A 14,877-nucleotide genomic window follows, 5' to 3' on the forward strand; every position below is an offset into this window, starting at 1 on the left:
CAGATATGCAGTTTTATTTGCTTGCTTACTAACATTGTACAATCTCCTCTCCACCAATGTGTGCTCCACAGAGGGGTAAAGGGCTTTGTTTTGCTTACTGGTATATTCCAAGTGCTTAGAATAGTTGCTGGCACATGGTTGGTACTCAATAAATATTTTGTGACTGAATGAATTAATGAGTGAATGATGTAATGAAAAGATAAGCATCTTTGTCAATGTTAGAAACATTTACTTTTGATGATAATCCATATAACTTTCTCTAATGTTACACAGCGATTACATCTCCTTTTGTCTCAATTAAAGCCAAAGTATGAATTTTAAGATGATTTTTAATTATTTAACAGGTAGAAATACAATCAGTGACAATTATCAATTAAAACATTAAACAACCCAGTTACCTTTTCTTAAGAGTCATGATGAAATATCCCTTTCCTGTTATATCAAAAGCCTTATTCTCTACCACACACACCACAAAAGCTTCTTAATAGAGCATCAGTGTCCATGACACCTTTGTGTAGAATCTCTGGCAACAAGGAGCTGTCTCCTCTTGCCCTGCCCCCACATCTGCTTAACCACTCATCTTTCTGGAATGCCTCTTTTGCTCCTCACTATTTTGTGAGCTCCCGCAGATGTGTTTAAGGTCCAGCTCAGTGACTATCTCCTAGAGCCTTGCTTGACCACTTAAACATACAAACTAAAAGCAAAATGTGGTCATTTTGGAAAGATGATTGATAAATTCTCAAGCCACAATGTCTACTTTTAAAAAAATGCAAGCAGGGAGGAACAGAAGTGACATATCAAGAAATTAAAAACACAACTTGTAGATTGAAAAGACTATAGTAATAAAAAAATTCACTTTCACACTAAAATATTTAGTGTTACAGAGAAGGAACAAAATTCTAGCCTTTATATTTTGTCTTAAATATAAAGGAAAGCTTTATATTTATGGAAATGTTTTTAAGTTTGGTAAATAATTACTACTAAAAATTTTTAGAGATAAGACATTTCTGGTCAAATAACATGAAGCATATACACAAAGATCATATGACAAGCCCTTCTTAGTCTTCTACTTATGTCGTATTTTGTATTACTCACAATGGGGCCTCAATATTTAAGAATTAAATATGTAATACCAAATGAAGGAAACTGACAATTCAGTGAATAACTAAACTGAAGACATTCTATATGAAATAAAAATTTTAAAGAGTTAAGGAAGATTATTCCTGAGTAGGCTTTCAACATTATTTCTTGAAGATATTATGTTTACACAAATATATAAAAAAGGACTAGTATTATGAAAAATAATTTTATGCAAATATTTTGACACCATTCCCTTTAAACAGGAGATCATACAAGTCACATAAAAGTCTAAGCAGGTAAAAGGAATGGAAATTGTTTCATTTAAATTATTTCTTAAAAATTAAGGTGTATTTTTTATTTTAGCAATGTGCTGCTCTAATTAAAGCAATAATTCACATCTGCATGGAACCCACAAAGAACACTGCTGATAAAATTTTAAGTGTTTCCATGATCAGTTTCCATTACCCTCTTCTAATAAACATAAACAAAGATCTCAAAGGTAATATATAATAGTGCCACATGAGAAGTAGAATTTATGGAAAACTTGACCTATGTCACCTTTTTTATATTCATTTTCACTCCTAAAAAAATAAACTAGAATCATTTGTACAGTACAAATAAAATTAAAGAACTAATGCTATTTGGGAAACAACTATTAAGAGCTTTCCTTTTTTTTTTTTTTAAATCCTTTAAATCTAAATATATAAATTCAAAGTTAACTGGGAAACTGTTATACCTATATTAGAATACATGATTTATATTTGCATGAACATGTATTCTATTCCTTCTGTACATGTTTGCACATTAACACAAAAATACAAAACAAAGATCAAATTTTGAACATATGAAAGCAAAACCATGTTTTCAAATACATTTGTAATAGTGGATTTCTGGTCTCCTTTAGAAAACAAACTCAAGAATTCATTATCTGAGTCTCTTCAAGGCCACTTGATGTTGTGTGGTAATATCTTTAATTACATTTCCTCAAGACTTCTTCTAATAGCTTCTTCTAATTCCACATCTGCATTAAAAAACATAGAATTTTAATACTTAGGGCAGAAAACTACTCAACATGTGCTATATTTTTTTAAGTTTCATCAACTGTATTCATCTTTTCAAGAAGGAAAGTAAAATCACAATGGAAAAATATAGGATAACTTGGCAGTTTCTCTACCAAAAATTTGAGTATTTTGAAATATGAAAATCTAGATATGATCTTGATTGAATTTTATATATGAACTTAGTGTGCTAAGGAACTTGCAAGTTAATTCCACTTAGGGATGTAGAAAGTCAACAAACTTTTAAAATCACTGACAGGTAATAACTTATTTCAACATAAAATCTATATCACTTATTTCCTAAAAGACTCGAGGTGATACATATAAGACTTTAAACAGAAAGGCAACTCCATGAAATGACAAAATGTCACAGGCCATTAAAAATTTAGTTTAATTTTTAATTATACCTCAATAAAGCTGGGGAAAAATTAGCTTCAAGCATCCTAGCATCTAAGGTAGTAAAACTCATAGCCACATAAATGTCATCTGAGAAGCATATAATATAGGCTGTATGGAGATGTATGTAAACTCATTTGACAAATATTTATTGAATGCCCATTATATACCAGGAACAGCAATGTAACAGTGAACAAGACAGACATTACTAGGTTCACAATAGTTGGGTTACATCTCCTCCTTGGGAATGATGCTAAAATCCAGGAGGGTGAAATTTGGTGTCAATTTCTTGGCCTTCACTAGCTTCTCACACCAGATTTATCTCATCCTATCTGGTCCACAGTCTCTCAGAGGCTACTTGGCTGCAGGCACCAGTGATCTCCCTAAGATACAACTGCATGTTCCTCTGAGTTGGGACACTAGTGTTGTCTAATTTAAAGTACCACAAACTAGCATGAACTGTGTATCAAGTTAAAGCTACACTCTAGGATCAGTTAGTTGCCCCTAAGATGAATTAAAAGGGATGAGGAAATGTAAAGAAAAGCGAAGACACTCTTACCAAAGAAAAACAAGGGGACAAGACTTGTTTAAGATATGAACACTTATTATAAAGTTACAGTAATTAATAATGTGGTACTAGTGCAAGAATAAATAGATCAAAGGAACAGCACAGACAGCTCAGAAACAGACCCATGCATATATGGATATTGGATTTACAACAAAGGTAGCACTACAGAATGATAGGGAAAGGTCTTTTTAATAAATGATAGTAGGTTATATGTATACGTATATATATATATATATATGAAATAGTCTAACACAATGTCTGTTTTACAATTAAAGTTATAAAAATTTTTGAACTAAAATTCAAAATCTGAAGTATGGTTTATACTAAATGTTTCAAGTACAAGTTTCAAGTGTTATGTAGTGTACATAATTGTATGTGCTATACTTTTATACAACTAACAGCATCACCACAAACACATGAGTAATGTGTTGTGCTGCAACATGAAGATGGCTATGACACCACTAGGCAATAGGAATTTTTTAGGTCTATTATAATCTTATGAGACCACTGTTTCCCTACTTAAAAGTAGGGAAAAGCTTACAGAATAAGGATATAAAGAAAATATTTCTCTATAGCTGTACAAAATGTTTGTGTTTTAAGTGTTATTACAATAGAGACAAAAAGTTAAAAATTTTAAAGTTTATACAAGTTACAGTTCAAGTTTAGGCATATTGCTTTCACATCCTTATAAAGTCAAAAAATCATAAATCAAACCATTGTTAAGTACAGCAACATCTATACAAATATATCATACCTCCAGTGAGCTTATAGGTATTAAACTTGCCAGCTGAAAGACTATAAAAAACAAAAGGCAAGTATGGTCGTGTGCTGTGTATCAACTTTTGGTAAACAATGGACCGCATATGCAACAGTGGTCCCGTAAGATTATAATAGACCTGAAAAATTCCTATTGCCTAGTGGTGTCATAACCATTTTCACGTTGCAGCACAACACCTTACTCATGTGTTTGTGGTGATGCTGTTGTCAGTTGTATAAAAGTATAGCACATGCAATTATGTACAGTACATAACACTTGAAAATTATAATCAACTCTGGTACTGGTTTATGTATTTACTATACTTTTTATTATTATTTTAGAGGGTACTGCTTCTTATAAAAGTATATTGATGATCCTGACCTCTTTGTAGGTCTAAGCTAATATATGTGTTTGTCTTAGTTTTCAATAAAAAAGTTTTAAAAGTAATTTAAAACAATTTAAAAGTAGGGAAAAGCTTATAGAATAAGAATATAAAGAAAATATTTCTCTATAGCTGTACAAAGTTTTTGTGTTTTAAGTGTCATTACAATAGAGACAAAAAGTTAAAAATTTTAAAGTTTATACAAGTTACAGTAAGCTAAGGTGAACTGATTATTGACGAAAAAAATTTCTTTTTAATGTAATATAGGCTGGGCTTGGTGGCTCATGCCTTAATCCCAGTACTTTGGAAGGCCAAGGTGGGCGGATCACCTGAGGTCAGGAGTTCGAGACCAGCCTGGCCAACATGGAGAAACCCCATCTCTACTAAAAATACAAAAATTAGCCGGGCTTGGTGGCACATACCTATAATCCCAGCTACTTGGGAAGCTGAGGCAGGAGAATAGCTTAAGCCCGGGAGGCGGAGGCTGCAGTGAGCAGAGATCGCACAACTGCACTCCAGCCTGGGCAACAGAGCGAGACTCCGTCTCAAAAAAAAAAAAAAAAAATGTAGTATAGCCTAATTGTACAGTGTTTATAAAATCTACAGTAGAGTACAGTAACAACCTAGACCTTCACATTCACTCACCAGTCACTCACTCACTCACCCAGAGCAACTTCCCCATCCTGCAAGCTCCATTCAGGGTAAGTACCTTATACAGGTGTACCATTTTTATGTATTTTTATGTCTCTATGTTTAGATGCACAAATATTTAGCATTATGTTACAATGTCTACAGTATCCAGCACAATAACATGCTATACAGGTTTGTAGACTAGGAGCAACAGGCTACGTGATATAGCATGGGTGACAAAAACTTTAAGCTGTCTTATGTATGTTCAAAGAACTAAAGGAAACCAGGAAAACAATGTATGAACAAAATGAAGAGTACCAATAATGAGGCAGAATTATTAAAAGCCCATCAAATAGAAACTCAGGAACTGAAAAATACAATAAATACAATGAAAAATCTTTAGAGGGGCTTAATGAATTTGAGTACAAAGAAGAAAGAGTCAGCAAATTTAAAGATAGGACAATTTAAATTATCCAGTATGCATAGGCATGGGGAAAGACTTCATGTCTAAAACACCAAAAGCAATGGCAGCAAAAGCCAAAATTGACAAATGGGATCTAATTAAACTGAAGAGCTTCTAAAGGAAACTACCATCAGAGTGAACAGGCAACCTACAGAATGGGAAAAAAATTTTGCAATCTCATCTGACAAAGGGCTGATATCCAGAACCTACAAAGAACTCAAACAAATTTACAAGAAAAGAACAAACAACCCCATCAAAAAGTGGGCAAAGGATATGAATAGACACTTCTCAAAAGAAGACATTTATGCAGCCAACAGACACATGAAAAAATGCTCATCATCACTCGCCATCAGAGAAATGCAAATCAAAACCACAATGAGATACCGTATCACACCAGTTAGAATGGCAATCATTAAAAAATCAGGGAACAGCAGTTGCTGGAGAGGATGTGGAGAAATAGGAACACATTTACACTGTTGGTGGGACTGTAAACTAGTTCAACCATTGTGGAAGACAGTGTGGCGATTCCTCAAAGATCTAGAGCTAGAAATACCATTTGACCCATTGCTGGCTATATACCCAAAGGATTATAAATCATGCTGCTATAAAGACGCATGCACACATATGTTTACTGTGGCACTATTCACAATAGCAAAGACTTGGAACCAACCCAAATGTCCATCAATGACAGACTGGATTAAGAAAATGTGGCACATATACACCATGGAATACTATGCAGCCACAAAAAAGGATGAGTTCATGTCCTTTGTAGGGACATGGATGCAGCTGGAAACCATCATTCTCAGCAAACTGTCGCAAGAACAGAAAACCAAACACCGCATGTTCTCACTCATTGGTGGGAACTGAACAATGAGAACACTTGGACACAGGAAGGGGAACATCACACACCAGGGCTTGTTGTGGTGTGGGGAGAGGGGGGAGGGATAGCATTAGAAGATAAACCTAATGTAAATGATGAGTTAATGGGTGCAGCACACCAACATGGCACGTGTATACATATGTAACAAACCTGCACGTTGTGCACATATACCCTAGAACTTAAAGTATAATATAATTAATTAATTAATCCAGTATGTGTCTTGGTTTGGGTTCAGTCGAAAAATGAAGAAAAGTAAACCGAGTCCAAGGGACCTGTGGGACACCATCAAGTGAACTAACATATGCATTACAGGAGTCTCGAGAGGGGAAGCGAAATAGGATCAGAAAGAATGTTTGAAGAAATAATGGTTGAAAAACTCCTAAATTTGATGAAAGAGGTGAATCTACATATCCAAGAAGCTCAATGAACTCTAAAGAGACCCACACTGAGACATGTTATAGTCAAACTGTCAAAAGCCAAAGACAATGAAAGCAACAAGAGAGAAACAACTCATCACATACAAGAGAGCCTTAATAAAATTACTAGCTGATTTCTTATAAAAAACCATGGAAACCAGAAAATAAGAATGTCAATCAAGAATTCTACATCTGACAAAACTATTCTTAAAGAAATTATCAGATAAACAAAAGCTACAGAATTTACTAGTAGACCTGCCCTATTAGAAATGCTAAAGAGAATCTCTCAGATTGAAATTAAAGAACATCAGACAGTAACTTGAAGCCATATGAAAAACTAAAGAGCACTTGTGAAAAATCTGTCTGTTTTCCTATTCTGTGGCTAGGTCTGTGTTCCCCTTACCCTCCTTTCTCTGTGCCTTAATTTCATTTACTTTGAGAGCAGTAATTATGGCAAACAAACAACAAAAACAACCAGTAGTGGGAGGTACAAGACATATAGAAATGGTGCCTCAATCATTTTAAAACTGTGGATGTAAGGCCAAATTACTTAATGTTTAGAAGCCTCAGTTTTTCATATAAAATGAAGAGAATCGTCTGACTCTCACAGGTTGTTAAGAGTAGTTTTGACTGCTATTAATTGAAGGAATTCTCCAAATAAAGCATATTGCTAACATTTATAGGAAGATGGTTTTGCATAGAAAATTATCTATGCAATGCTGTCCTCTGTCTCTTCCAGCAATTTGAGTCAGAATACCTCTAGTTAATAGACATACCTCTAGAGGAGATCTAGGTGAAGATATAAATAATGACATAATGATCATCATAATCCCAGTAACAGTAGCAGCAACCAATATATACTATTTATCATATGTCATGTTATTATATCTAGTAAGGTAGGTATACTAATATTCCCATATTTAAAAGGAGGAAGCTGAAGCACAGTGAAGTTAAGTGACTTGTCCAATATTACACAACTTGTAAGCGCAGAGTTTTAGGCAGTATGAATCCAAAGACTGTACTTTTCACCACCACATTATGCGGCATCTGTTTCCTCTGTCAAGTACAGGAAATAGATTACGTAGGATTGTTATGACTGGCCTGTGTGGTCAGAGTTTGATATTGGTCTATGGGGAACAACAAAGAATAAGACAAATCACGGAAGGAGGGGGATTACCCTAAGGCAAAAAGCCATAAGCAAATTTATCCTGTCTTCTGCCACTATTTCTCAGGCATTTACAGAGTTGTACTGGGAAAGGAAGGAATAAAAAGAGACTTAAGAGGTTGCTTAAATTTTTTTTCAGTTTTGTTATCAGGTGTAGACGAGAACATTATTTTGCTTCTGTGGTTCAGGATCAACAAAATAACCCAATATTCTACAACAAAATAGACTCTATCTCAATTTCCCTTATCCATTTATAGGGAAATGGTGGCTCTAACATGTTTTAAGTTTGTTAAAAGTTTATTCATTTCACAAGCAATCATTTTGTGCCAAACACTGTGCTAGGTGCTGCTGAAGTAAAGATAAATAAAACATGATCCTATACCCTAAGGAGCTTACAGTCTGTGGAGATGAAAAATATAGACAGAAGTATTTTAAATCCATTTGGCCTGGTACAGAGGGAGCCCAGAATAGACAGTGATTGGCTGTGTCTAAAGATGGACAATCTAGGAAAGGCACTGACCATAGCAACCTAAGAGATGAAATTCGAGTTAGCTCTTCTGGGGTGATGAGGAGGGGAAAAAAAGAAGAATGTTAGAGAAAAGTGCAAAGGAGCCCATATTCCTTAACTTATGTGAAACATCGTGTGCTTCTCACACTTATTTTATATAAAGCATCAGGATATAAAACACAAACACCTTTGGTTTTTCTTGGAATTAAAGGATTTTATCCCCACCTCTATTTTAACTATGACAACTAGTTATAGGTTTAAAGTATCTTCTCTTGAATCCTATAAAAATAATTATTTTTCCAAACCAAATAATCACAAAAATGTAACATCTCCACCTCTAAACCATAAAATGCATTACATAGATAATATCTGGTACATATCCAGTTACACAAATCTCAGATTTCCTAGGTTAGGTAGGAGCCCACAAAACTGTGACGGCTTGTAACTATTTAAAAGTTGTAATTTTGCCTGGCATTTTCCATGGGATGAGTCACGAGGTGTCAAATAAAAGTTGCAAAATCTGAACTCTTTAGACGTTCAGTACTGTTTATCTTTTAGTGGCCTTGATAAACAACTTAATTGGCAGTTTTTGTTCAAAATGCACAAAAGTTCTTTCATTTGTTTAATTCATCATTATGTGGCTACTAAGCATTGAGCTAGACCTTGAAAGACCATGCTGGGAAAAGAAGTTGGTCAAAAAACTTGCTTCCTTCCAATTAGGTGTAGATTTATTGCCAGTTTTGTTTAACCAATGAATTTGGCTATAAGGCAGAAAGACTACAGCTATCTACTTCATCTAATGGAAGAATCGATTCCACTGCCAGACTCCATTTCCCAAACTCCTAATACCATAAAGCTCTAGTATGCTCTTAGTTAAACTAGTTATATTATCTGAGATCAAAGAAATGCAAAGAAAACATATCAGTCGGGCCATTCTGTTTGTGTGTTCAGTCACATATTTCCATCCCTACTTTCCAGCCTCCACATTCCTACCCTACAGTCTCCAACAATAAACATTATACTGGAATGTACGTGAAGATTCCTACTGCTTTTCTTTAACGTCAAAGATGCTGATATAATACTTTCAACTTCTCCAGTGAAGCTCAAAGTATTTTCTAAGATCCATTATCTCATTTCCCCCTGGTTATTAAAAAGTGCAGTCTGTTATAGAAAAACCAAAGTAAAGAATGGTTACAAGACACAACCAAATAATGGTACAGCCAGCAAATGATTTGATGCCAAGTGACATAAAAAGTTCTCTTTAACCTACGGAAGGAAATAGCTTTTCCTTTAAGAAGAGTAAAAGAGAATTTTAATTTTTAGCTGGGCGTGGCAGAAGCACACGCCTGTAATACCAGCTACTCTGGAGGCTGGGGCACAAGAATCGCTTGAACCCAGGTGGCAAAGGTTGCTGTGAGCTGAGATTGTACCACTGCATTCCGGTCTGGGTGACAGAGTGAGACTCTGTCTCAAAAAAACCCCAAAAACCAAAAACCAAAAAAAAAAAAAAAACAAAACCCTTTTTAAAAAAATTTATTTAAAAAAGCCCATTACATTTAGATACAGGTGCTTGCTTTTAGAGTTCCACTGCCTGTCTTTTAATACTCTTAATACTATTCAAGATAAATAACAATTAGGAAATAAAAATTGTCTCCTAGCCCAGAGTTAGCAACCTTTTTCTTTTTAAAGGGTTAGAAAATAATTATTTGAGGAGGGCGGGGGTGGATGGGCTCTACTGTCTGTGCCACACTTACTCAACCTTGCAGTTGTGGTACAAAAGCAATAGCATAGACAATACTTAAATGTATGGCTGTGTTCCTAAAGATAGTGGACTGGATTTGATCCAAGGGCCATAATTGGGTGACACATTCTAGCTTTCTAAATTAGTATTACCCCTAAGTCATCTTACATGAAAAATGCAAAGCTATCCTTCAAACTGAGAAAATGTTTTAACTTGGGGGTAGAAGGGAGTAAGAGGGGTGAATGGGTGGGAGACAGAGAAATTTAAAAAAAAAATGCAAATACAGTCAAGCAGAAAAGAGATTAACTCTATTAGGTTACCTTCTGTGGATATAAATTCTTCTCCTATTGAAGTATTTTTGGCACCCATGTTATCATCACTGTCACATTCTGTAAAGAAGAATCAACACATGCAGTTATTGTCCCATAAATTTATGTATACTCAATATTATTTTCAATAATTTCTCATACCCAACCTTACTCATTACAATACAGTTCATTAGTGTTACACTACTTTCCCACACTAGGTTTTTTCCAATGCTTACCAAATATTATTAAAAATTGTGACAGATTAAATTCTCCTATAATTTGAAAATCATATGCATTCATCTCTATGGAGATAACACCATAGGTTTTAATTAACAATGCCTCTTGCATAGCACAAGCTTACTTACCTGATGTCTTACATGCTTTCGTAATGAGAGACCAAAGGCTTTATAATACGGTATGACTGAAAAGGCATTGCAAAACTCACTTAAAATTTGAACCATGGAGCCTAAGGAGATTAATGTCTAAATGTCATGTGGGATCCCAAATGAGGTCCTGGGGTAGAAAAAGGATACGGAGGCCAGGTGTGGTTGTTCACACCTGTAATTCCAGCATTTTGGGAGGCCGAAGTGGGTGGATCGCCTGAGCTCAGGAGTTCGAGACCAGCCTGGGCAACATAGCAAAACCCTGTCTCTACCAAAAATACAAAAATTAGCCAGGTATGGTGGCACGTGCCTATAGTCCCAGTTACTTGGGAGGCTGAGGTAGGAGAACTGCTTGAACCTGGGAGGTGGAGGTTGCAGTGAGCTGAGATCACACCACTGCATTCCAACCTGAGTGACAGAGTGGGACCCTGTCTCAAGAAACGAAATGAGACGAGATGGGAAAAGAAAGAAAAGAGGTGAGGGGAAGGGAGAAAAGAAAAAGGACATTGGGGAAAACTAAAGGCTGGAATTAGTAATAATGTCCTAATGTTGTTCCATTAATTATGCCAAATGTATCACACTAATATACGATGTTACTAATAAGGGAAACTGAGTATGGGTACATGGAAACACTGTACTATCTTCACAACCTTTTTGTAAGTCTAAAACTATTCTCAAAAATAAAGTTCATCTTTAAAAAATTTGAAACATGGTACTATCAATGACCTAATATTTTGCTTATCACTTTAACTATATTTAAATCAATATATATTTATATCAAGATATAATTATACAAATATAAACAGATATGCATCTATATATATGTGTCAGTGACTTGAATCAGGACTTAACTAAATACAAACCATATAGACATATTTGTTTCTGTGCAAACTTAAAAACTTAAAATACACATTAAAAAGACATTTAAGTATCTATAAATAAAAATTAAATCACTATATTTCACTATATTCTTTTGCTGCAGAAATTTTTTTTTACAAGTCATCTTTGCTATGAATTCCAGCAAAATACTTCAAATATTTCAAGCAATGTTTTCAGTAAATAAAACATTACATTTACAAATTAAAGAACAAAATTAAACCTCTAAACCAGGGGTGTCCACTCTTTGGCTTGCCCGGGCCACATTGATAGAAGATTGTCTTGGGCCACACATAAAATACACTAACACTAATGATAGCTGATGAGCAAAACAAAACAAAACAAACAAAACAAAACAAAACAAAACAAAAAACGCAAAAAAAAAAATACTCTCATAATGTTTTAAGAAAGTTTATGAATTTGTGTAGGGCCACATTCAAAGATGAACTGGGCCACATGTGGCCCGTCGGCCGCAGGTTAAACAAGCTTGCTCTAAACATTAAGAACAAAAGGAAAATACCCACAGGTTTCTGTTATTACAATTTAAAGTCAAGGTCAGTCAAAAGCAGTATGTTACAACTCATCCAAACAATTTATCATTGCTTGCAAGGCCTAAGGCTACTCTTCAGGTTTGAATAATGACAAATCCTTGATTTGTCAAGGATTAACTTGACATGGGGTTGCAAATATTAATATCATAAAAGGTTTCTTTTGCCTCAGTCAACCCCCTCAGAAGAACAGAGAAAATCGTAAATATTCTTTCTTATTTTCAGTACCTTTGCATGGAATTAGTTTTATCAAACATATTTTTATCATGGTGTCCAAAGAAACAACCTATAGCTTTCAGTAACAGGCTGAGGAAACAATAGGCAGACAGACTTTTAGAAATAATTCAACAATTATTTTAGGTAATACATATTCCACAGGCCATGATGATGCTTCAATCATCTACACTTTCTTAGCACCTAGGTGAATGTTTATGCTCTATATTTGTAAGATGGATTACAAAATCTGTGTAATTGGTATGACTCTATAGATACCAACCATACTTACTGCTTCTAACCCATTCATTCACAATGAAGTCACAACTAAATGGATATAAAAGTCTCAGGCTTATAAACAAGACCATCTAAGGAGCATATTCAATAAAAATTATCTTGTAGTAACATCTTTTTCATTGTATGTAATTCTCAAGGGAGCAGATACTGGCCCAAATAAGAAAACACTAAAAACATTAACTTCTGTGTACCCTGGAACATTTACATCGATTAGAGGAAAGGTAGAGGAAGCAATGGGAAGCAGGTTTCTAGTGAATTTCTTTGAAACTGCATGTTGCAGTACTCAAAAAAGTTCACTGCAGTGCTTGTAGTTCTAGTGCCAACTTCTTGAGAAGCCTGTAAAGATAGTGCTCACTCGTTTAATTATGAGACAGAAGATCCTAGAGAAATTAGAATGCTAATTGCTTTCCTTGGCTATATTCAGGATATAATCACTTTACTTTTTAAAGCACCAGAACCTACAACCAAATCATTTTTTCTGACCAAAAAAAAAAGTGCATTCTTCCTGAATGTTATTTAAAAAGAAAAAACTTGTTTGATATCTTTATATAAATTCTGCAATGTCAGTATACTGTGGTTTGAATATCTCCCATTACCTTCATTCTTCAAGGACATGGTTAGAGCCAGTAATTCACATTGGGTGGCTAGCTCTACATCATGAAATCCCGGTATTTGTGTCAGTGAAAGTCTCACCCTACTCGTTGATACTAATGAAAAGCAAAGCACTTGCTGTGCAGCTGCAGGTAGATTATTTAACCTTTCTGAACCTCTGCTTCCTTCCACACTTACAAAATGGGGTAATCCAACATCTACTTCACAGCTTGCAAAGCGGATTAAAAAGCATGTGGAAGAAGTTCTTTAAACATATTTAAACACATTTAAACACTACAAACATAAAAAGCAGTTAACATGGTGGCTGGTACATAGTAGGTCTTCAATAAACTACAATAAACTTCAATAAACTTTTTTCAATAAAAAAGTTCATTTTTTTTTTCTTTCAACATTTAAGTGACAAGTTATATCTGCTCTGAAACATAAGGCTTGAGTTAGAATAAATAAATATTTAGGAATAAAATGTAAATGGTCTAAGAAAGTCTACCTAGCTTCTCTGATTGGGATTACCAGAAAGGATCCAGGTATCTTAAGTGTTAAGAAAGTGAGGAAAAGTACAATATAAAATAGAAATGATGAAGGATAAGAAAACCAAGGTGGGGGCAGAAATTAAAGTTAACAGATTTTTTAAATGTCTCTACAAGAATTTATACATATATCACAGCTGTAATTAAAATGTTCATGTTGAAACCCTGATGCTTACAAGGAGAGAAAAGAACTTTTACCCTAATTAACCAAGTGGGAGGCATAAAAAAGTACCAGTAATAAAGCTACTTAACCTTTCCTCTCCCCACCACGCAAAAAACAATGCCTTAGGAACAAATGACTGGACACCGATATACAAAACCAGCAACTCCAAATATCTGTATTTTTACTGAAATAAGTACCTCTGGAAAGACTTTCAATTAACAGAGAAATTAACGAAGACTAATTTCTCCTAGTATGATACCATACGATCGATTCTGATTACAACATTCCAAAGATCCTATTTATACAGCAATCTTCAGTCTAATAAAAACCACTTTTTAGTCCTGCTAATGGTAAATTTCTGAAAACTTATAAAGAATAAGAGACTCAAACTTGTATCACTTCTCTATGCTATGGTGAAAAATTCAAAAATCTGAAAAATCACCAGCCTGGCTGTATAATAACAAATATGAGAGAACTTATCACTCTGTTACTTATAGCAGGGGTCCCCAACCCCAAAGTCATGGACCAGTACCAGTCTGTGGCCTGTTAGGAACTGGGCCGCACAGCAGGAGGTGAGTAGCAGGTGAGCCAGCATTACCACCTGAGCTCCTCCTCCTGTCAGATCAGCAGCGGCATTAGATTCTCATAGGAGCACAAACCCTATTGTGAACTGCACATGCAAGGGGATCTAGGTTGTGCGCTCCTTATGAGAATCTAATGCCCCACCTCCTGCCTCCATCCATGGAAAAATTGTCTTCCATGAAACCAGTCCCTGGTGCCAAAATGGTTGGGGACTGTTGACTTACAGTATAAACTTAGGTTACATCCCAAAGGACAATTTTGTTTGTTGATTGGCAACTAGAAGCATTGAGACCACAAATCCCTTGAAATTGTATGCAATGTAGT

General features: G+C 34.9%; 1 protein-coding gene across 3 annotated transcripts in view; it reads right to left on the reverse strand.

Annotated features, from left to right (window-relative positions):
* Positions 1-311: 311 nt before the first annotated feature.
* Positions 312-14,877, reverse strand: part of LOC105479535 (zinc finger protein 451) — an 82,226-nt gene continuing 67,660 nt past the window's right edge. For all 3 annotated transcript variants that reach the window (XM_011737531.3, XM_011737536.3, XM_011737533.2), the window contains 2 exons: positions 10,365-10,433; positions 312-2,101 (listed from right to left, as the gene is read on the reverse strand). In XM_011737531.3, the coding sequence (XP_011735833.1) occupies positions 2,055-2,101; positions 10,365-10,433 (116 nt within the window). In that variant the 3' untranslated portion in view covers positions 312-2,054. The remainder of the gene's footprint in view (positions 2,102-10,364; positions 10,434-14,877) is intronic.

The sequence above is a fragment of the Macaca nemestrina genome, chromosome 5, assembly GCF_043159975.1.
Source record: "Macaca nemestrina isolate mMacNem1 chromosome 5, mMacNem.hap1, whole genome shotgun sequence".
Classification (NCBI taxonomy): domain Eukaryota; kingdom Metazoa; phylum Chordata; class Mammalia; order Primates; family Cercopithecidae; genus Macaca; species Macaca nemestrina.